At 44.9% G+C, this 23,826-nt stretch overlaps 1 protein-coding gene across 3 annotated transcripts in view; it reads right to left on the bottom strand.

Moving 5' to 3' along the window:
• Positions 1–23,826, bottom strand: part of LOC308332365 (serine/threonine-protein phosphatase 6 regulatory ankyrin repeat subunit A-like) — a 55,083-nt gene that overhangs the window by 22,762 nt on the left and 8,495 nt on the right. The window contains exons 1-9 of one of the 3 annotated variants that reach the window (XM_080788229.1): positions 20,085–20,409; positions 15,767–15,850; positions 11,306–11,384; positions 8,381–8,451; positions 7,434–7,634; positions 5,916–6,003; positions 3,072–3,238; positions 2,522–2,629; positions 2,220–2,324 (exon numbers count right to left, since the gene is read on the bottom strand). In XM_080788229.1, coding sequence (XP_080644355.1) covers positions 2,220–2,324; positions 2,522–2,629; positions 3,072–3,238; positions 5,916–6,003; positions 7,434–7,634; positions 8,381–8,451; positions 11,306–11,384; positions 15,767–15,850; positions 20,085–20,264 — 1,083 coding nt within the window. In that variant the 5' untranslated portion in view covers positions 20,265–20,409. Of the gene's footprint in view, positions 1–2,219; positions 2,325–2,521; positions 2,630–3,071; positions 3,239–5,915; positions 6,004–7,433; positions 7,635–8,380; positions 8,452–11,305; positions 11,385–15,766; positions 15,851–20,084; positions 20,410–23,826 lie in introns of those variants that run through there. The other 2 variants (XM_080788230.1, XM_080788231.1) reach the window with 2 other exon arrangements.

Genomic DNA, 23,826 nt, shown 5'->3' with positions numbered 1-23,826 from the left:
CTCTCTTTTAACGTGTGGAGAGAGCGAGACCAGTAAATGGGCCAGGGGCAGTACTGGTCCATTTACCCCGAGGATCAAAAAAAAAAATCTTGAACGATTAATATTGCGATTTATTTTGGGTCCCCTTTTTTTTTTAACAATTTAGGCATTTAAGCAGACGCTCTTAATCCAGAGCGTGTTTCATCTTTGAGAATACTGTGAAATACTGGATGTACACGATCAATATCATTTAAATGATGACAACGACAGTGAGTATGTCTGTACTCTCTGTGACATTCTAGCGTCATGCTGTGCAAGGGGGTGTAGTTTGCTGGTACATTAAAGCCGCCTCATGCTACAGAAACAGGAGATAAGACCCCTGACCTATTATGGACCACATGGCTCTTAGGAACTGTTGCTTCCCAAGGCTACTTTCTTACTTAGTATTGGCCGTCGTTATAATGAAAACAAAGAATGAAGTTCACGTATTGTTGCGCAAGCCATCTGAAATGCTTCAATAAAGCTATATTTTCGAGAAAATCCCTTACAAGTTTTTTTTTATATAATGGAAAAAAGAAAGTCTTATATTGTTGTGTAAGCTATCCAAAATGTTTCTATCATACTATAATTCAGTCAATGTCTGTCTGTCTGAATGTGTGCCTGTCTGTCTGTCTGTCTGTCTGTCAGAAACACCGCCTGCACCAATCGCTCCCACTTTTCACACAGGCATTGACCATAATAATATGGAGGTCTTAACGAAGCCCTTTTTTTCTCCAATTTAACAAATTATAAGTTAATAATGAATTTATTAGTGAATAGAAAATGCGAAAAAGGTTTTATAGTTCATAGTCCCTGATGGTGCCTGTGCTCTTGATGCATTCTAAGGAGTAAAACATGCACATAGGGGCGTAGACGGGTCTGATCAGCTCTTGCGGTACTACACGGCCGGGCCGCAAAAACCATGGATTGGTAGAGACTGTACTTTCCTCTAGTGTCACTAAGACTATGACGAAAAAATGTCCTCGACTATACCGTTTTAAAACAGAATAAATACGATGATGCCATGATGACTAAAACTATGACTAAATATTCTGACAATTTCGTCGACAAATACAAACTAGACTAAAACGTTAGGAAGGGACTAGTGGACAAAGATCCAGTAAAGGTAAAAGACACAAGTTAATTTACACTTGGTTGCATCATGCTGAAAATAGCAGATCTACAAGCTCACAGCACAAGTTGTGAGCTTGAAGATCGGTTATTTTCAGCAAGTATAAAATTATGACGCCATCAAGGCTATACACCAAAACATTCCAGGTGATCAAAATGTAACAAAAATTCAAAATTGATAGACATTTCCAAAACGAACAGCTATACGTTCTCCACACTGAACTGAGTTCACAACCATAAGCACGAGAAATCACACAAAGTGTTTGGGCCAGAGAAAACCCCCCAACACTTACATTTCAAACAGCAACCTCTGACTGTGATAGAAATATGGGACTGAATAATCAGACTTTTTACCAAATTTCACATTTCTCTGTAATCTGCAGAATCTGCAGGGAGAAATGTCCCTCCCCAACCCTTCCTTGTCCAATAGGCACGTTAGCAGGAGACAAGACAAGCTGTCCTTCTCCCCCCCATTGAGATGCATGTTAAATGACGGGATTTTCTCCATATAAAGAATTGATCATTTCGGTAGCAAAACCTTCATGTCTTCTAAATCTAGTTAACCAGGCCTATGCACTGGACAATAAATAAACTACAAATACGAGGACATGACAGAGGGAGAAATCAACTTTTAACGACCACCGGACAGGAGTTTTCATGTTGCACGGTAAGACTACAATTAGTATTATAGCCATCACCTGTTCTCTTTTATGTTCAACAACACAGCCATGCAAAATAACACTGACAGCTATGAGGTGGCGAAAGCTTGACCTGCATAGCAACAGTTGCTAAACTATTTGGATTGGCATTGGACAATCGCTTTTGGGGTAAATTAATGTGAACGAATGGGAGAGGGCGGACGACAGAGACGATATCAGATGGCACGCTACACTGCCATGAGCTACATGGGGCAATTTCCCTGAATGCATTGTCGTTATTATCATTAGGGCATGCTTCCAGACAGAGATTTGCGCCCGTCAAAGAAAAGGTAGTCGACGAACATTTTTCTGTCATAGCATTAGCCGACAAAATCAACACACACACACACACAGGACAGTGAAGGTACCCACTCTAATGTTGACATGAGCTCCGTTGGCCAGCAGCAGCTCCTGACACAGCGCCCCCTGGCGCGAAGAGGAGGCAAAATGGAGCGCAGAGAAGCCCCTCTCATTGACCTGAGAAAACACAGGGAAAATTCAGAGAAGCCCCTCTCATTGACCTGAGAAAACACAGGGACAATTCAGAGAAGCCGCTCTCATTGAGACCAACACTTAAAACATTCCAGGTGACTAAAAATGTGACTAAAACTCAAATGGAAACTATTACAAAGTAAAGTAAAGCTAACAATGGAAACGTGCCATCGACACGTTACCTGGTTGACACTGGCTCCAGCCTCCAGGAGTTCATTGACCACCACGTCTTGACCGTTGTAACACGCCACGTGGAGCGCTGTGTTACCGTAGCCGTTCGCCACGTTGATCTGCGCACGCACACACACACACACACACACACACACACACACACACGCGCGCACACACACACACACACACACACACACAATGTGTTTCATGAAATCCATTGTTATTTGGTTTTTATGGCCTCAATTACACCCACACAACCTGAACTTTGAAAATTCAGTGGATTTTCTGTGGCCTTGGGTTTTCTCCGTGTGTTCCGACACCTTTTGTGCTGCAATGAAAACAGGCAAAATCCCTCAACAGTGACATTCTTACATCACATTCCACAGGCAAATCAGAGCACTTGTGTGAGCCAGAAAACCCAAGACCACAGAAAATCTACTGAATGTTGAAAGTTCCGTTTTTTTGGGTGAAATCGAGCTCAGAACTACCCCCACCACCCCTTCCCCCCCAAAAAAAGACCTTTAAACAGACCATTACTGCACGTGAAAAAGGTTGAGACACCTGTGTGCGTGCGTGCGTTCTGACCTGGACACCCAGGCCCAGCAGGTAGCGCACCGTGCTGTTCATGCCACTGGAGGCAGCGGCGTGCAGCGGCGTGTACATCTTCTTATCCCTGCAGTCCACCTCCGCTCCGCCGGACACCAGCAGCTTCACCACCTCCAGGTGACCTAATGAGACCGTTTCACACACGTTTATACAACAACGTCATTCACTTTGTTCACGCCATGAAGGGTCAGAGAGCACTGGCCTGGAAAGCCTTGCATGGGATGTAGGAGTGTGGGGAAAAATCAGACATGGGACCTTAACGGTGGCCCATTTGTAAGAACATACTGTTGGGGAATTTTGATTACGTGATGATATGCAAGATTCATGTTGTTTATCGGTCAGACAGACTATAGACTAGTTCATACAGTACATGGGCGGGGGCCACATGCGGCCCTCAGGTTAATTTTGGAATAATTATATATTATTGATTTCAGCTGTTACAAAATCCAATCACATGCAAACATGACCCGCTTGATTTACTTCAGTCTATAAATTAGTGGCTTAATGCCTAGTAATACAATGTCATTGTCTTTTTGTCCAATGTATAACTAAATGCAAATTTGAAAGTAATTACAAAAATATAGTTTTCAGGATTCCAATTTAAAAAGAAATTGTGAAAAAATAATCATTCAGGATTTCAATAGAAATATAGCAAAAAATAGCAGATCTACAAGCAGAAGCCATAGGCTTGTCGGGCCTTACCCCTGGAGTTTATTTGCATATTTGAGTGCACGTGTTGTAGACTGAAGGATGTCCGTCTACCTGCACAGTGCATACATTCATGTTGTCCTTACATTCATCTACACATATTCCGATAACAAGCTTATCGAGTACCCGTTATCAATAAGATCTGGGCTTAACCAGCCTGTTATCGAGCATATAGCGGCCCATATGACGTCATGTTGACACAAGAGGCGATCAAGAAATAAATGTAATCATCCATGCTGGCATAAAACATGTCGGTCTGAAAGTGTATCGATACCTGCCAACCAGCGCTGTCCGGGTAAACAAAATGACGCTTTTAAAGTGATGGTACGCATATTAATTAACCAGTTAACGGTTTCTTGAATATTATTTTTATCTGTAAAAAAAAGGTCAATTGCCTTCCGTCTGTTAGAAAAGTACTGTATTTGAAGGCCCTAGTAAAATATATTAGTTCTCTTCAGAATTTATTGTCTGCCGTCTTTCCACAAAATAATAGAGAATGCTCGATAAGAACCCGGCTCGATAAACCTGATCGATAAGGTGCTCGTTAGTCGTTATCAATAAAAATTAACGAGCTCCATCGACACATTTTGAGCTTGTAATATTTTTGATACGACAGTATATCAATGTGGAAATATAGTGGCTCTCTCCATGGTCAAAGTTGCCCACCCTTTAAACTAGTTAATAGATTGCTTCATGGCTGTCTGCTTGAACTGCTATATTAAGCGTAATGCAATATGGTGATATTATAATATCTTTATGGGACACACTGACCAGTTACTGGACACTTGTGTGTAAATGGTGAACATGCAGACTGGTCCGTGCATCTTTCTCCTCGAGGGAACGCACAACCAGTGTTGATTTCGTCGACTAAAACCAAGACTACCCTTTTCCACTGACGAAAACCAAATGGAAACTAAATGGAAACTAAGCTACGATGACGAAAAACTAAGACTAAATATATTGACAATTTAGTCAACAAATAACAACTATACTGAAATGTTAGGAAGGGACTAGTGGACAAGAGATCCGCTATAAGTCATTTTACAATTAGTTGCATGCTGAAAATAAACAATCTACAAGCTCACAACGTGGGCTTGTAGATCGACTATTTTCATCAAGTGAAAAAAAAAATGTCATTATGGCGGCTTCAAGGCCCGCCAAAATACATTTTCTTCAACTAAATCAACTGTAGATTTAGTCGACTAAAATCTTATGATGTTTAGTCGAGTAAAACTAGACCAACGCTAAAACATTCCAGGTGACTAAAATGCGACTGAAACCAAATGAAAACTATCGAAGAGACTATGGGTGCGTTCGGAAAATGCGCCCTGAACGCACTGGTGTGCTCTCTTGTCGTTCGTTTATTCAGTGCACTTGGTGCGTTGTCGTTCGAAAATCCAGTGCGCTGCGCACCGGGTGTGCCGAGTGCCCGCACTGAGCGACCCTACCCTGAAGCTGGGGTTGTCCGGTGTGATTCGTGTGAATGCGTCACAGCTGTGGTCGTTCGTAAATAAGGCACACTGAACGCACTCTGTGACGTCACCGCCCACCACACTCAACAAACTGACCACATTCCCGGTGCGCAATTTCCGAACGCACCCAACGACTAAAATACAAAAATCTTAAATGTGCTGCCAAAAACAACACTGGTGGGAAGAGCTGATGAAAACAGCATTATCATTTCCAACAGATCTCTGAGGAACTGCAACACAGTTCTTATGTAGTACCAGCAGCTTGTGTGTACTTATGCTTCAGGTATTTATAAAAGATTGCTACTTCCATACGGCCAAAGGAGAAAGACGGCCACCGTCATGCAAGTTGAAATGGACACAAGCGGGCCAGTTCAAAGCTGCATACTGGGGCCTCGCCACTGAACACGGCTTTGCAATTTGTGCAGCTTCTTTAAAAGGACCCTACACAGAAAGTAACTTCATAGGTGAAGTTTGCAGGGAGACCACGTTACTTTTAGTCACTAATAGTGTCTTGTATTTTCCTATTAACACAGTTAAAGGGTTACTACTTGATGCCCTCTCTGGCACATTATAGCATTCATTCCTGAGCTTTAAGGTTTGCAATGCGTGACGGTCTCACCCATGTAAGCTGCCCAGTGAATGGCTCTCCTGTCCTTCTTATCAAATGCATTGATGTTGGCTCCTCTGGACAACAGCAGTCTTACCATCTGAAGCACACACAGAGAGAGAGAGAGAGAGAGAGAGAGAGAGAGAGAGAGAGAGAGGGGGAGAGAGAGAGAGAGAGAGAGATTAATTGGGAATATCCTGAATTCCTGATGCATGGCTAAGGGCCGATTCATACCCCTATTTTTAGAGCCGAATAAAAGTCGGTTCGGCGCTGTAGAGCCTACAATGTGACGTCATTTGAGGTTGGGGGGGCGGGGGGGGTACCGTCCTAAAGTCGCCTCTTCGGTGCTACTGAAAACTTCTGACGAGCCGAAATCATTTCGTAACTACAGCGCCGAAACAGCGGTAAAATAGGAGTATGAATCGGCCCTATAGAACGGTCAGAAAGAAACCCAAACATGTTAAGATGTCTCAGATGTCATGTTGGTGCAGAGATCTCATCTTTGAATTTGCAAGCTCAGCCGGGTGCCCTTATGAAACCAAACGCATCGAGAACATTGAGAAGGTTCAGAGAAGCCAATGCTAAATGAATACCAGCTTTGAAAGAATACCAAGAAAGGTTAATAATATACACTTAGAGTTACCACAGTTAGCACGGCGTATATAGGAGGCACAGAGGAGATTGCAGGCTTGCGCACATGAACTTGGGAAGGTCACAATTGTAAAGGTGTGTGTGTGTGTGTGTGTGTACCATTTACCATTTACCATTTACCGTCCCTTCCCATCTCTCTCCCCATTTCCTGTCAGCCTACTGTCTGTAGCCTCGGAAAGTTCGGAAACCCAGACGTTTTTATTTCCAGGGAGGAAAAAAAAGTAGAGCAAACATCGCTCACTCTCTGCCGATTTCTGATCGTCTGCACCTTTGTTAAATTGACACACACACGCACACATGTACACCACACACACACTCCTCTCTCTCTCTGTCGTTCTAAGTAATTAGTCTCATGTCGCGCAGCTGTGCATAGTTTCTCCCAGCGGATCCTGTCCGGGAGCTGCCTATTATGCCATAAAAAGCATAGGTGAGTTCCAGGCTATAGTCCCCTCTATAACAAAATAAAGGTGAAAGCCACAACAAAACAAACAAAAAAAACATTCAAAATAAAAAAGGTCAGGAAACGGACCCACCTCCGTGTGTCCACTGAAGGCGGCGTGGTGCAGGGCGGTGTGTGTGTGTGTGTGTGTGTGTGTGTGTGTGTGGGGGGTACCTCCGTGTGGCCGCTGAAGGCGGCGTGGTGCAGGGCGGTGTGTGTGTGTGTGTGTGTGTGTGTGTGTGTGTGTGTGTGTGTGTGTGTGTGTGTGTGTGTGTGTGTGTGTGGGGTACCTCCGTGTGGCCGCTGAAGGCGGCGTGGTGCAGGGCGGTGTGTGTGTGTGTGTGTGTGTGTGTGTGTGTGTGTGTGGGGTACCTCCGTGTGGCCGCTGAAGGCGGCGTGGTGCAGGGCGGTGTGTGTGTGTGTGTGTGTGTGTGGGGTACCTCCGTGTGGCCGCTGAAGGCGGCGTGGTGCAGGGCCGTGCGCCCGGCCCGGTCGGACACGTTGACGTTGCTGAGCAGGCGGACCAGCGCCTCGGCGCAGCCCACCGCCTTGTTGCTGGCCGCCACGTGGAGCGGCGTCTGCCAGTTCTTGTCGCGGGCGTTCACGTCGGCGTTGTGCTTCAGCAGCACGGACACCGCATCCTGCACACACACACACATACGCACACACACACACATACGCACACACACCACCACATCATCATCAACATAAAACTTTTATTTAAACTCGAGTACAATTGAGAGGCAGGTCCTAATTTGTCACAAAATACACAAAATCAGCAATATACAACAACAACAGCCCCCGAAAAACATGTGTGTTTGTGTGTATGTTATAGCAGGGCCGGTTCTAGGCATAGGCGAACTAGGCGGTCGCCTAGGGCCTCAACCACTGAGGGGGCCTCGTCACAGGGAGAAGATTTTTTTTTTTTTCATGTATCCCCTATCCCTTACATGGGCTACTGGCCACATGTGGCCCCCACCTAGCTTCTTAATTTTGATCTCAAAGTGCACCAGATTGAAGCATTTTCATGGCAAATTTACAAACAAGCAGTAACATTTCATAGCTGTGGTATATGGTTATTGTGCCATGGCTATCAACCAATCAGATTTGAGCTGCACATTCTTTTATGACACCGTATATTACTGTTGTACAAAATCTATCCCCATAAACATGAAATTCCATACTAGAACATTTTAGAGGCCATATTGAGACTAGCCAATAGAAATGTTTCCCCCTCCACAGTCCACATAGACCTCGTTTTATTATTCTGTGTGTGTGTGTGTGTGTGTGTGTGTGTGTGTGTGTGTGTGTGTGTGTGTGTGTGTGTGTGTGTGTGTGTGTGTGTGTGTGTGTGTGTGCACCTGCGTGCAAAGCGTTTGTGTTTTACCTCACTGCCAGAGGCAACAGCTCGGTGGAGAGGAGTCAGCCACTTGTTATCTTTGGCATTAACTCTGGCTCCTGCATGGGTGGGGACAGTATGGAGAAAGACACAGAAGAGAGATTAGTGTGTGTGTGTGTGTGTGTGTGTGTGTGTGTGTGTGTGTGTGTGTGTGTGTGTGTGCGTGCGTGTGTGTGTTGGGGGTGGGGGCAGGGCAGACAGAATACAAAGAATATTTATAGTATTATAAATAGTATATTTAACTCAGATATCACACCAGTCATTGCCTGCGGCAGAAAAATGTCAACTGCGATGCATCTTGTTTTGGAAAGCGGTACAGAAATAAGGCATGACTTCCCTTTAACGGTTAAAAGGGAAGTCATGAAAAAAGGCCACTTGAATTAAGGTGACTTCATTGATTGACATCAAATAGCTCAAACCCACAATGCTGTTCACAAACATCAGTAAGTACACAAACATCAGTACATCAGCATTTAATCAGACCAGTGTGTGTCCAGTGGAAACCTCGTATGAATCTGATCTCAGGTCAGAATGGGTTAAAAATGTATACAAAACAAAACGATACCAATTCCATTTCCCCCTCTATGTCCCATTCCGAGTGCGTTCGTCTTATCATGTAACGCCAGCGTACTCTATTCGAAAGCCCCTTCAGGTACATATTTTTAAAATGTAAACTATTTTCAGCAGTGGGATAATATTTTTGTTGGGCGGGTAGATCTTGTTGAGCTGGTCAGTTTGAAAAGTAGATCTCAAGTCAAAAAAAAGTGCGGGCACCCCTGCTTTAACCCGTTTAGAGCCGAGGACGATTCTACAAACGTCTTTTAAATCCTGACAGTTTTCTGAAAAACCTATGTTTCTATATCAGTGGTTCTCAAACCATTTCATGTCAAGGACCATCGGAAAACATGTTGTTCCAGGCACCCCCCAGAAGCAAAGATTTCGTCGCAATGACCAATGTCACACTTACTGAAAATAGCTGATCTACAAGCTCACATTGACATGACATTTTAGTCTAGTTTTTATTTGTTGATAAAATTGTCACAATATTTTGTCTTCGCTTTATTAAGGCCTATTCATACAGTCTGGATTTCCGGTGGTGAGCTGACCACCGCGAAATAACGTTGAGCGGTGGCGAGTAAAAACAGAGCGAAGGGCTGGAGCGGTGGCGGTGGTTTGCTCTTCACCGCGGCTCGTGACGTCATGTTGTAGTTCGGTAGTCACCTAACCACCGAAAAATCCAGACTACGTATGAGCCTTTAATGACTCATCATGCTTGGTTTTCATTTAGTCCGTGAAAAAAAAGGTGGTCTACGAACATTCTTTGTCGACAAAATCAACACTAACATAATTAGAAGGATGTTCTTCTGGGACATGAGACCCCAAAGAGCCATCGGTGGTGCCTGGTCGGGTATGTAAATATCCCATGATCCCTTTTGTGGCACGTCTGTCTGTCGGGGGGCTAAAATAGCCCCCCGACAGAGCACCTGTTGCTGCTCCTTCATGTTACCGAGGAATGTTAAACATGTTACAGAGGAATGTTAAACATGCTGTACACACACACACCACCACCACCACCACCACGTGTGTTGTGTGTTTCATGACAGCATGGCCTTTCTGTGAAGTCAGCTGATCAGGTTCAGGGAGGCGGAGAGTTCTGTAACCCCCAGGAGAAAGGTAGCAGTTGCATCAGTGGTATTGCTGCTATTACATTTTTATCCCATTTTTAACCAATTTTTTCACCCAGTGTCAATTATCCAATGTAATCCTGGGCGCTACACTTCCTCTGCCAACCTGGGGGGGGGGGGGGGGGGGGGGGGGGCAGCGGACTGACCTCATGCTTCCTTCTATGAGGAGTCCAAGCTGCTTCTTTTCACCTGACAGGGGGGGGGGGGCGTTTCCCCGGCCGGACGTAGCGCGTGCCAGGAACACGTTATTCCGACCAGTTCCTTTCCCCTCCATCAGGTGCCCCGGCTGGCCAGGGTGAGGTAGTTTAGAGACCAGGATTACTGCATGTTTTTTTGTGAGGGTACCTACCTACCTACCCTAGGGGACACGGGGAGAACATGCAAACTCCACACAGAAAGGCCCCTTTCGCCAACCCACAGCATCCCCAGCGGGAATCGAACCCAGGGCCTTCTAGCTGTGAGGCGACAGCAGCACTATACTGAATGTGCCACCGTGCCCCCCTGCTATTGCTTTTCATTGGCACACATGTACTGTACATCACCCTCTCTCACGCCATCTGTATCTCATCGAAAATACCCGTTCTTTTTTCTGGTGACTGATATTGTCCCTCAAATATCTAAATACTGAATCAGGTACCTTAAAAAACTGTCTGGGGTGTTCACATAAGAAGATGATGAAATTAAGTTTTTTTTTTTTTTAATTGTATAGTGAAATGAATGGATGAATGGAATGGAAGTCAAAAGTATACTAGAATTTGGACTGGAGTGATGAATAAATCAGTGTTGATTTCGTCGACTAATACTATGAGGGAAAAATGTTCGTTGACTACCTTTTTTCACTGACAAAAAGGAATGGAAACATTTGTCAACAAATAACAACTACCGTAGACTAAAATGTAGCAGATCTACAAGCTCACCACGCATCGCAGCGCGACGTTGTGAGCTCGTAGATCGCCAATTTCAGCAAGGGTAAAAAAAACAGCCATTACGACGGCATCAAGGGCCCGCCAAAATACATTTTAGTCGACTTCATCTGATATTTAGCCGACTAAAACACTAGAGCAACACTAAAACATTCCGAAATGAAAACTATTCAAGAGACTAAAGCCGTCAAAATAAACACTACAATGCATGGATGGATGGATAGCTTCCGAAGTAGCACTAATAGTAGTATTAGGAAACGGGTTGTTCCTAAACAGCACGGCTCACACCGTGCGTTGTCGTTTACCTGAGAGGATGAGCAGCTCAATGATCTCTGCGTCTCCCAGGTAGGCAGCGGCATGCAGTGGGGTCCGCTTCTCATTGTCCTGTTCGTAGAGCACACACACACACACACACACACACACACACACACACACACACACACACACACACACACACACACACACACACACACACACACACACACACACACACACACACACACACACACACACACACACACACACACACACACACACACACACACACACACACACACACACACACACACACACACACACACACACACACACACGCGTTCAGGCCTTTGTTCAGTACTCAATAGCTGCCGCTGTGTACACACACTTCTCTCGCAATTTCACAAATCATGACAGTAAACACTAAACACATATTTTGGGCCGGGAAAAAAACCAACAAAACAACAAAAAAGTGCTCTTTTTTCGTCTTTCTAATTATCCGTTCGGCCCCAAAAGAAAATGTGTTTATCGTCATGATTTGTCGCTCGGCTGTTGGCTTTGTCCGAGGCTTATACAGGTGTTTAGATAAATACGTTTTTAAACGTCTGTGGGGAAAATTAACAGTGAATTCTCTTCCGGTGCCCTCGCAGGGGGGGGGGGGGTGGGGGACTGTGCCGCTCTATGCGCACAAATACTCATTCACAATCACAAACATATAAGAAAAAGAGCGACTGTCAGTGGAATCCATCACAGTCTCTCAACCACACAATCAATAGGCCCCCATGAAGGCACACGCCGTACCAGGCCAGAGGAAACAGGACACCCAGAGACTCAAGGGGGACACATTCCTTCCATCATCCCTTCATCCGTTATCTCCCTCCTCCTATCTTACACTTTCCAGCCTCTATCATTATTATGGGGGTTTTATTGTTATACTTGACCAAAGGAGTTGACAAAGTCATATAGGTGCTTGTCGACTATGAATCGATAAATATGTACAATGTAATAAACGAGTCATTTCAGGTCCGCAAATTTGTGAACCGAACATTAGCTTGATTTCACACACCTGCTGGAAACGGATTCATGCGTCATCACTGCATTAAATACACCTCATCGACCGTTAGAATATGGGCCATACTGACGTTACTCTATAGACTGTATAGAATTAAAGGATCGTACAGTATCTAGAGGAGAGTTTATAATATATGTGGTTCCCCCCCCCACCCCCCCAATCCCATTCTCTCATTGAACTGCAGTAAAAGGCAATCAAGCAGAGTGGGGCTATAAACAGTGTCATGTGAGCACTAAATCATCTGTGATTGGCCTAGGCCAGTGTTGCTGACTCTGGGAAGATGAAGTGCGATGACCCCAGCATTATTATACAGAGAGAGAGAGAGAGAGAGAGAGAGACAGACAGAACAGAGAGAGAGGGAGCGAGTGAGAGGGAGGGGGGGGGGGAGGGCTCCGTCACCTAGCCTACTTCCTCAAAATTAAGTGATGATGTGCAGCTTTGTCAGTGGCCTAATGCAGCGTGAGTGCACTGTGCTGTACAGTACAGTACTGTAGTGTGCTGTACACAGTACTGTAGTGTGCTGTACAGTACTGTAGTGTCCTGTTGTACTAATCCCGCGTGTCCGTGTGTACCTTTGTCAACACTCTCATAATGTCAAAAGTGTTTATTTATCGCCGGATTGTCACACAAACCATATTCCTCTCATGAGCACCGGATTGGGCAGTGAAATACTTTGTGATCTCCGATGCACAGATAAAGAGTAGGCATATGTAGGAATATAATGGGAGAAAGCTGTGTCTTTATCCACTTTAACCCTGACACACGCTTGTTTTGGGCGTGCCATTTTTATAGGTGAATATTTGCATACGTTTGCATGCCTTTTCGATTCAATTTTGAAAATAGGGCTGGAGTGGTTAGGTTATTACTAGCAAGCACCCATGGTGTCTGCACCATGTCTTGTCCATGGTTCCTATACAAGCACCATGGTGTCTGCACCATGTCTTGTGTTGTCCATGGTTCCTATACAAGCACCATGGTGTATGCACCATGTCTTGTGTTGTCCATGGTTCCTATAAAAGCACCATGGTGTCTGCACCATGTCTTGTGTTGTCCATGGTTCCTATAAAAGCACCATGGTGTCTGCACCATGTCTTGTGTTGTCCATGGTTCCTATAAAAGCACCATGGTGTCTGCACCATGTCTTGTGTTGTCCATGGTTCCTATAAAAGCACCATGGTGTCTGCACCAAGTCTTGTGTTGTCCTGGCCATGCTGGTCAGTTCTACGAGACAGACGGAGAGCGATGTATAGTTAGGATGCTATCGGAAAGGCACTCTTACTCAGGTCAATAAGTCGATAGCAGGCCGATTGCTCAGCTTCTAAATTAACAGTTTTCTGGAAAAAACCTATGTTTCTTTCTATGTCAGTGCTGCTCAACCTTTTCCATGTCAAGGACCTCCAAAATTATCTGTATTTGGCCGCAGACCCCCATCTGAAAATATGTTGTTCCAGGGACCCCCCCCCAGAAGCAAAGATTTGAGTTAAAAACTAATATACAGTATATATTCAAGGATTTGCATCACATTTTCACGATAAAAGCTCATAGCTTGTAGATATGAGCTTTCTTTCTATTCCCCTCTCCCCACCCCCCCCCCCCCCCCCCAAGACCTATGAGCTTGTAGACCTGCTAATTTTCATTAGCTAAAGTATAACATAACATAATATAATGCCAATACAAAAACTGTTAACTGTGAGTGGACGACACCATAAAGCATTACACTTGTTACACCTTTCAATTCATCAAAACATTTAGAGACGTACGAATATACACAACTATATAGTCAAAACAGGAAATCATCATAGGAGGGGAAAAAGGGAAAATAAACATATACAGTGAGGGGGAAAAGGGGTGGGTGGGGGGATTCAGATTTTACGGGGGCCAGTTTCGAATTGCGGCTGTCCGTAGGTGCCCTTTGAGAGCAGTTTTGAAGGAGTTAAGGGATTTGCATGTCTTAATGACATGGTAGGGCGTTCCACATTTTTGTGGCATAGGAGCGAAATTAATTTAGTCCCTTGTTCGTGCCGAATCTGGGTTGTTGAACTGTTGAACTTTGTGTGTACTTCGTTGACATTAAGGAAGTATTTAGACAGGTACATGGGTAACTTGGTGGTGTAGCGAATCTTGTGGACCAGACCCATGTCTCTGTCGTACTCTGTCGTCAACCCTAAACCATCCCAGCCTGTCAAAGTGGGCAGGGGTGAGGTGGGAGTGAGGCCAAGTAGTATTCTGACCAGTTTGTTTTGGGAAGTCTGGAGCCTTATTTTAAGGGCCTTTGAGGTGCTGTGGTACCAGGATGTGCATGCATAGTCGAAGAAACCTTGTACGACGGCTCCTGTTAGGGACTTCAAGGTGTTTTTGTTGACCAGTGAGGAGATCCTGTATAGGAATCTTGTTCTTTGGTTGAATTGTTTGATTACCTTGGTGGCCATTTTATCACCGGAATGATTTGCCTCCAGGATGGAACCTAGGTATGTAATTTCATCTTTTCGTGTGATAGCTCATTTCCCTCATTTCCTCCCATCTGGTGGTTGGCTCAGAGTGCCATCCAGTCATTTAATAGGCAAAGCATCTTATTCTGAAAGCTGTTTAATTCACTCAGAAACAGAGAATCGGGCAGTAGACATCCCAGCTATGTATAACAAGTCCCGCGATTGTCATTTATTTTAATCCACCCAAAACATAACTTTTTGGATCATATCGTTTAGAGCAATGAGCCGCAAATCAAGACTGTTTTGACCCAAAAAGAAGAATCCGAGATATTATGATTGTAAAATCTGCGTCCCCATAGACAGCATTAAGCCAGCCGGGATTTACATTTTTATTTTCCATCACACCCGAACTGGAGTGTTATGAGCGCGCCGCATACAGGACCGTTAATCTATTTATATTAACCCAGTCAGGGCGGGAACCCCTTTTGGTGTTTTAAGCGTTATGTTGTACTTTAGCTATTGGAAAAATAGAAGATCTACAAGCTCATAGCACGGCACCTATGAGCTTGTAGATCTGCTATTTTTGAAAACTCGTGAAAATGTGGTGCAAATCTTTGAATATATTTTAACTCAAATCTTTGCTTCTGGGGGGGGAGGTCCCTGGAACAACATATTTGTAGTGGGGGTCAACGGCCAAAAGGATATATCTTTGGGAGTCCTTACCCTGACTTGATGCCCGAGGAAGGTCGACGAAGAAACGTTGCCTTCATTAAAGAATTAACTCATGTACCGAGCAGATAATCAGTGTATCTTTTTCCTTATCATTGGGGTCCTCGACATGAAAATGTTTTGAGAACGACTGACATAGAAACATAGGGTTTTCAGAAAACTGTCAGGATTTAGAGGGCATTTGTAGAATCGTCCTCAGGTCTAAATGGGTTAAAAAGGCGTGAAAAGGCGATATGGGTGGCAAATGAGTTAAGAACTAGTGAAGAGGGGTGTGATTGTACCTGTATGTTGACATCCTCTTTCTGGAATATGAGGTTGCGGACTTCATCGGTGTCCACGTTGAAGATGGCTCTCAGCAGAGACGGCTACAGAAACAAAACAACAGCTGTTTAAGTTGTGTGTGTGTGTGTGTGTGTGTGTGTGTGTGTGGCACGTAACATTAACATAACAAACGCCGTAATTAGACATTCCCACGTAAGTACCATAAGCCAAGAATGTGACGTGGCCACAGTGGCGCCAATTGGCTAGCGTTTATGAGAGGCGCAGCTGTAGTGTCTTGCAAATGTACACTACTGTACATAGTGGACGATACGAATTGACCAGACACAGGCTTTGTAGTCGTGTGTTGTATTGTCTTACAAAGGTTTATATTTGGCCTTGGTTCGTATCCGTTAAGAGAATCATCTGTGTTGAGAGGTACCTGCCAAGTCACATTCCTATGCACGTTTTATCATTGTAAAACAGAGATTCTAACACACACACACAGTAATATCAGTGTGTGTGTGTGTGTGTGTGTGTGTGTGGGGTGTATAGAGGTATGCCTGCGAGCTCGTGTTGCCAGCAGGTGTGAAACCAGCCGCTAATGTAAGAGTAGTAAAAGTTGGTATAGGGAGAGACATTCCAGTCAAAAGGTCTTGAAAGATATAAAGAGATCTTAATATGTTTTGGCAGGCGTCGCTGTCGACACTAAGGGTTACCCAGGTAAATAAAACTTTCGGGCAGGTGGATTTCAGGTTCACTGATCGTTTGAGAAGGGCAACCGTCTATAAACACAACACGAGATATCTGATAGACACCCTGAATATTGTCTTCTGGTCTGTAGAAATGCTAAATTAAAGCACTGTTTACTTAGTTATAATGTGCTGTTTCAACTGCTGCGTGATCACTGAGCCCATTAGTCATATTCATAGTAGTATTTGGTATATAAAAATGGAGGTTATGATTTTGTTTAATCGCACAGCCCCAGAAAGTTACAAAAAAGTATTACATTTCAAACGGTAATTTTAGCTATCATTTTACGTTGGACGATTTACTTTTCGGTCTAGTAGAAGATGACCTGTACAAGTGACCTTATTATTACACGGCTTGGTTGAATGCTTGATTCCGATTGGTCAATCGCTGAGTTCAGCGGTGTGTTATTTCTCTGATATGATAACAGCCCGCTCCGTTCTATAACAGCCTAATCAAAGCCTCGGAGCACCTGCTGAATATATGAACACCAAATGATGTACAGTGTGGGTAATGCGATGTAATAGATCACATTACTGATTTTTTTGGAAGGAATTGTCCTGTCTGCGGATTTATCAGCCAAAAAGCATGTTTTTACAAGAAAATTCACAATTTGCGCCTTATGGATGACAATGGAATTGCTTTGGGTTCACCGTTGATTAAATCACCCTTGACATGTGAATGAAATTTGGGGTGGATTGGACATTCCGTTGGTGATTTATAAAACCGGCCCCAGCTCCCACAAATTTTGGACGCCGATTACAGCCAAACGATACAGCCGAACGAGACTATGAAAATTATGCCTGTGGTGTTTTAATCGGATAGGTCCAGAGATCATGCGTATACAGTTTTTCGTGAGATTTGCACAAAAGCTGTAGGTATAGAAGAGCAAAAAGTATGTTTCGAAGAAAAGTCTAAATGACGGAATCACGGAAAGTCTATCCTGGCCCTTGGCCTATATGGGGAGTCATCACGAGCCAAGGAATCCAGGGCAAATGAAATTGTGATTTTCCGACCTACGGCTAAGGTGAAATGTAAAGTGGGCTGTTATAGCGCCACCATGAGGCCGACTGATGTAATTAATTATTACATTAATCCTACACACGCGTTCCACACCACCGCAGGGAGTGCAGTCAGTGCCCGGTATCGAGTCAGTCGGCTCTGCTCGGGCTCTGCCAGTGGGCCTAATCAGCCTAAATCCAATCACCTGTGCAATTTCCAGCCTCTGCCTCAGCCAATTGATTGCCATGGCAACGCCACACCTGACAATTGATTACTTGACCAGTCCACTTTTCACAGTCAAGTCAGTTTGCCCTCTTCAGATACAACAGAGATCTCCAGGTTCCAAAGTTGCATCGTTCTCAAGTATGCCGGTGGCCCGACGGGCACGTACATGTCTAGTTTTAATAATTATCATGAACCTCCCCTCCAAGTCTTGTAACTGTATAGCTCCAGCGTTTTCCGAGAGAAGAATACTTGAAATACTTGAGTGAAAAAAGGGGCTTTGTTAAGACCTCCGTAATATTATGGTCAATGCCTGTGCGAAAGGTCGGAGCGATAGGTGCAGGCATTGAGGCGCTACCACAGTGTTTCAGACAGACACTCTTTCACTCACTCAAGACAGACATTGAGTGAATTATGGTATGATTTGATCAACTTCCTTCCTTCTGTTCAGAATGCAGCCAGCGCGACACTTTCATTACCGTGAGCAAGGAAATACCTCATTCTGGGTCAACGTATTAATCTATGTATTAAGTAGCCGTGCAATAAGCGGGATAATGCCCCTGTCAACCTCGGCAATTTGGGATGGATGGATGTAGGATAACACAAAGCTGTGTGTGTGTGTGTGTGTGTGTGTGTGAAACTAAAGAGAGGCACACATCCACAATTGATGCAAGCAGGGGAAATTTGGTGACAACTGATAACATTAAGTTGCATTTATGAACACGTCAATGAAACGGAAAAGCCACACCATGTAGAAACGACGTTCTAGAAAGACGACATCCAGCGCAGCTCTCCATAATGCACACATACTGTAGTGTACAGTGTACACCCTTCAACTTACTACTGGACAGAGAGATGTCATCCAGTCGCTCCATATCCTAATGCTGCATTTAGATTTGTCACTTCTATGCTTCGACCTTTTATATTGATGCGACTCCTTCTTTGGTGATGTTAGATAATATACAAGTTCTACATTCAATTCTGCTACGTTGTCGTCCCATCATATCTTGCAGATAGCATAGCGGCCCTATTAGCTATACCCCTGTTCTGTCCTGTCCAATCACAAAGCACTTAAATATAAGTAGAGCAGAGAGGCATGTTGGTATCTGCCTAATGCCTACAGCCTATTTCATTAAAGCTGCAATCCGTGGGTTCATTTTTAGGTCCTATATAGCCCTGCATGAGTGGCCAAACATCTACTGCACACTCGAGACTGAGCTTATGGCTGTACAACTGGACTTAAATGGAGAACCAACCTATACCTGCACTTCGGGAGTCTTGCTCAAGGACACTTGGACGCCAAAGTGTCCAAGTGTAAAATAATGTAATCTTTTTCTTTTTTTTAAACGAACAAACAGATCTACAAGCTCGCACCACATTGCGAAGGGACTCGTTGCAAGCTTATAGATCTGTTATTTTCACTAGTTTGGGTCCCCGGGGCAAAAACACCTTTTGGGTGTCGACCTGAAAAGCTGGGGAACCTCAACCACCGTCCTATACCTACTGGTCTAAAAGGGACTCTCAATGGAAGAGTAGGAAGACCACTACAGATGTGATAGTCATATAGAAATATAGTACTCCACCGTGCAGTTTGGTTGAAATAATGTTTAGTTCCTTTTTTAAATGTAAAAGTTCCGGATCTCAGCTTTATTTACCAATGGAGGTACTGCACTGAACTGCAGGTGTGCAGACTAGGAGGACTAGACATGAACCGACAGCTCTGATCCTGTCATCAGAGCTGCCCCATCTTCTCTCTAATACTGCCACCCCACCTCCACCCCCGCCCCCCTGCCTTGGTGTACACTTCAAAGAGAAGCGTCTTCTTTTTTCAGTTGATGAAAAGCCTCATCATCATATTTCTGTGGGCAGGGGAATTGCGTTCGCACACCTCTCACACAATACGTCATTGTTATTGGGACGATGTGAGAGGCCATGCTGGGGGACCGCTTCTATTACAAAAGAGGCCCGTCATCTCGTATAGGACGAGGCTAATAAGTGGCGATTATGTCGGCGCTATCTATATTCACTGGGTCACAGGTCATCCGTCTGTATTTTGTTTTTTTGGTGAACAGTCACTAGCTAAACCGGCCAACAGAGTAGCTTGTTATGTCCTTCATAATAGCGCTGTAATGTCCCCTTAAGGCATGCTTTAGAGAAAGGCTGTGTTCTGGTCCAGTCCAAAAAGGTACTTCAAACATATAATAACGCCCCGGGAAAACACTGTCTCGATAAACTCAAGCGGACACAGTGACAGATTTATCTTCAAGCCCCATCTATAATCCAGATGGGACGGAGAGAGAGAGAGAGAACCTATACAGGTCGACCATGGGGGCCCGTCCTCCTCCTCCTCCTCCTCCTCCTCCTCACCTTGTCTTCCTGAGCGCCGGCCCTGCGAGAGGCGTGAGGCGACCTGTGGTCCGACGGTGGAGGAGAGGAGCCGGGGGGGCGAGGGAGGGCTGGCGGTGGCGGCGGTGATGAAGAGGGCTCGTCCTCCTCCACCTCCTCCAGCACCACGATGCACACACGGCTCGCCCGCTCCGACCGCATCGGGGCAAAAGGAAAAACAAGGCGCCGCCGCCGTCGCCGCGCACCACACCACGGAACCGATCGCTCTCCTCCTCCTCCTCCCCGCGCACATGCGCATGCATACACACGCACGCACGCACGCAACAAACACACTGCACTCTCTCCCTCCCCCCCCCCCCTCACATATGTGCGCAATTCAGGAACGCCGCAGCGGGCAATAAAACCTCAGAGAAGAATACATTCCGTTCCGTTCAGAAAAACAGCATTCTTTTGCTCGTGTTAAGAGCTATACGATCCTGGCTGGAAAGAGCAGGTTCCGTCCCCGGTCGGTCGTTGCTGTGGTTACGTGTCAACCGATCTCTTCTCTTCTCTCTCCTCTTGGAAGGAGCACACGCTCTCTCTGGCACGGCGGCAGCAGCAGGGGATTCCTTTGCGTTAATGGTGGCAGTATATGCGAGCGGCATGCATGCATGCGGCAGAATGAGCGGCGCGGCTGCCTAGCAGCAAACAGGAAGCTCCGTATCCTCGCTAGTCGCTATGCCTGCGCTGCAGCTAAGCAAGCACGCGCGCGCACAGACAGATAGACAGACGCGCGCGCCTCTCGGACACGATCGGAGAGCTCACACAGGCACGCACATACAGAGGGAGGAACACTCAGAGGCTGATTAGCGTTGACAAAGCTGTGTGTGTGTGTGTGTGTGTGTGTGTGTGTGTGTGTGTGTGTGCATGTTCTTTTCATCTAGGCTGCTGAAACCAGCTCATTCAGAGCGAGAGGGAGAGGACAGACAGAGGAGGGAGGGATAGGAGGAGGAGCAGAGAGAGAGAGATTGAGAGAGAGAGAGAGAGAGAGAGAGAGAGAGAGAGAGAGAGAGACACACACACAGCAAGGGAGGGGATAGAGTGAAAGATTAACTGCAGGCAGCCAGGTAGCTAATGTGTCTGCAACGCACACACACACACACACACACACACACATCAGGCCTCCCCAATAAAGAATTGCGCGTGCGTGTGCACGCGTGTGCGTGCATGCGTGAGGCTGCGCAACAGCGACACATATTTCCGTGCTTAGACAAATAGGCCTACATACAGACAGAGGGACACACATTGCTGCGTATAGGAGTGGCTCTATAGCACCACTCAAAAAGATGTTTGGAAAAGTCAAGAGGTGAATAGATTCCAGGAAGCCGACTGTATAGGGTTAAATGTTACACTGAGAACGATTTAACCCATTTAGACCAGAGGCCGATTCGGGGGGGAAAAGGTTTTCTGTTTCAGTCAGTGCTGCTCAACCGTTTTCATGTCAAGGACCCCCAGAATTATCTGTTCTGGGAAGCAAAGATTTGAGTAAAAAAACGTTCGCTGTGAAATAATATATATTCAAGGATTTGCACCACATTTTCAAAAATGTTCAAAAATAGATCTACAAGCTGGTAGCGAGCTTGTAGATCTGCTAATTTTCAATAGTTAAGGTATTATAACATAATCCTTAAAAAACACCAAAAAGGGGTTCCCGAACTTCCCGTCCTGAATGGGATTTAAAAAGCCATTCCATACAAGGAGTTGCACAACCCACGCTGGTGGTGCGTGCTACTCTATAGTTTGTTGTGATGCCATCCGACCAATTGAGCCAAATGAGTGTCTGGGAACTCACAAAGCTACTGCTGAAGTAGAAGAGGCTCTCATTATTCCCAAAAGTTAACAAGAAAGACCGAAATGAATGCCAGATCCGAGTGTGTTCGCATGTGCACGTATGTGCACAGTGCGCGTGTGTGACAGTACTCGGTATCCCATTTGGTTTATTGGTGGTGTGGCTTCAAAATGTCCTCATCGCCTCATTATGAAACTAGAACACACTGCCTTTGTTGGAGAATGCAAGGCTAGCTAACAAGAGCAGTGTGTGTGTGTGTGTGTGTGTGTGTGTGTGTGTGTGTGTGTGTGTGTGTGCGCGCGTCGGTCTCTTTTCATATTCAAGACCGCTCCTAAGAGAAGCAATCTGGCCAAGCCAAGCCGCATAACCCCATGAACCCAGAGAAAGTAGGCCTACTGAATTGAGACTTTAATGAGCCTGTCGTTTATAAATTATATTATATATACAGCCCTTTATATATTTTCCTGCCCTTTCAAGTTGACTCTCTAATGTACACTTAGCTCAAAAAGATATTGATATGATGCAAATTTGGAAAAGCATGCGCCACTCACTCACTATATGTATCCGTCTGTCTGTGATGTGCATATACAGTATGTATCTGTATGTGATGCGCATATTATATGTATCCATCTGTATGTGACAGGCATATCACCGAGTGGCGCGCTACGAGCTTGTAGGTCTGCTATTTTTGAAAAATCGAAGAACGACTGACTTTTTCAGAAAACTGTCATTTTCAAACAGACATTTTTTTAATCTGATCTCAGTTCAGAATGGGTTAAGTAGTACCATGGCCAGCTATACCAACAAACCAGTGACTGAGCATTGAGCAAAGCTAACGCACTATTTAAGATTCAAGCTGGGCACATTTGAATCATAAGAACCACCAGTCTCTAATTAGACCTGCACCACTGCTGTGTCATGTTGGGTCCCGTGGGCCTTCGGAATAAGACGGTCCGGTGCGACAACTTTTGAAATGGAAATGTGTGACAAGTGACTGGAACCCCGAAATACTACATACTGTGTGTATGTGTGCGACTGCGACATCAGTGTTGATTTCCTCGACCAATACTATGACAAAACTATACCTTTTTACACTGACGAAAACTAAATGGAAACCAGATGAAAACTAAGCGGTGTTGACTAAAGCCAAGACTAAATATATATTGACCTTTTCGTCAACAAATAAAAAGTAGACTAAAATGTTAGGAAGGGACCATTGATCCAGCACAAGTCATTTTACACTCGGTTGCATGCTGAAAATAGAAGATCTACCTACAAGCTCACAGCGTGAGGCGTTGTGGGCTTGTAGATCAGCCATTTCAAACTAGACTAACACTAAAACATTCCAGGTGACAAACTAAATGAAAACTATTCAAGAGACTATGACTAAAAACTAAATTTTGCTGTCAATATCAACACTGGCGTGCATGCTTTTTTTTACAGGAGACAAGCTGGGCTTAAAATACCAGCGTTGGTGCTGAGCTAGCGTTTCTACAGCAGTGAGGAAAAACATAAACACAGGCTGCTACAGTGCAGTAAAGTGCACCATGTTTCATTTCATCAATACAATGAGACGCGTGCGCATTCCTCTCACTGCCACACAGTGCACACACACACACACACACACACACACACACACACACACAGTACACTGACCCTAAACCCATGTGGACAGCATGTTATGCAGGGTTTCACAGGACCTTTTGGTCTGACCTTATGAACAGGAACCACTGTGTGTAATAGAATCCAGCTTGTCCACACACCGTCTGTCAAACACTTGCACATGTGCTCAACCGGCCACTTTTACGACCACGTCAAGTTAACCCCAACATCTCGTCCTTGTCTCTTCTTCGCCATCTCCCATAACTCCAAAACTCTTTGGTTTACCAGCCAAAGCGGCTGTTCAGTTTACAAAAACTAACAGCTATGCAGACT

Source organism: Protomyctophum bolini, assembly GCF_963924005.1.
Source record: "Protomyctophum bolini genome assembly, chromosome: 17".
Taxonomy (NCBI): domain Eukaryota; kingdom Metazoa; phylum Chordata; class Actinopteri; order Myctophiformes; family Myctophidae; genus Protomyctophum; species Protomyctophum bolini.
The sequence above is the reverse complement of the archived record's forward strand: the minus strand, read 5'-3'. Positions and strand labels throughout refer to the sequence as shown.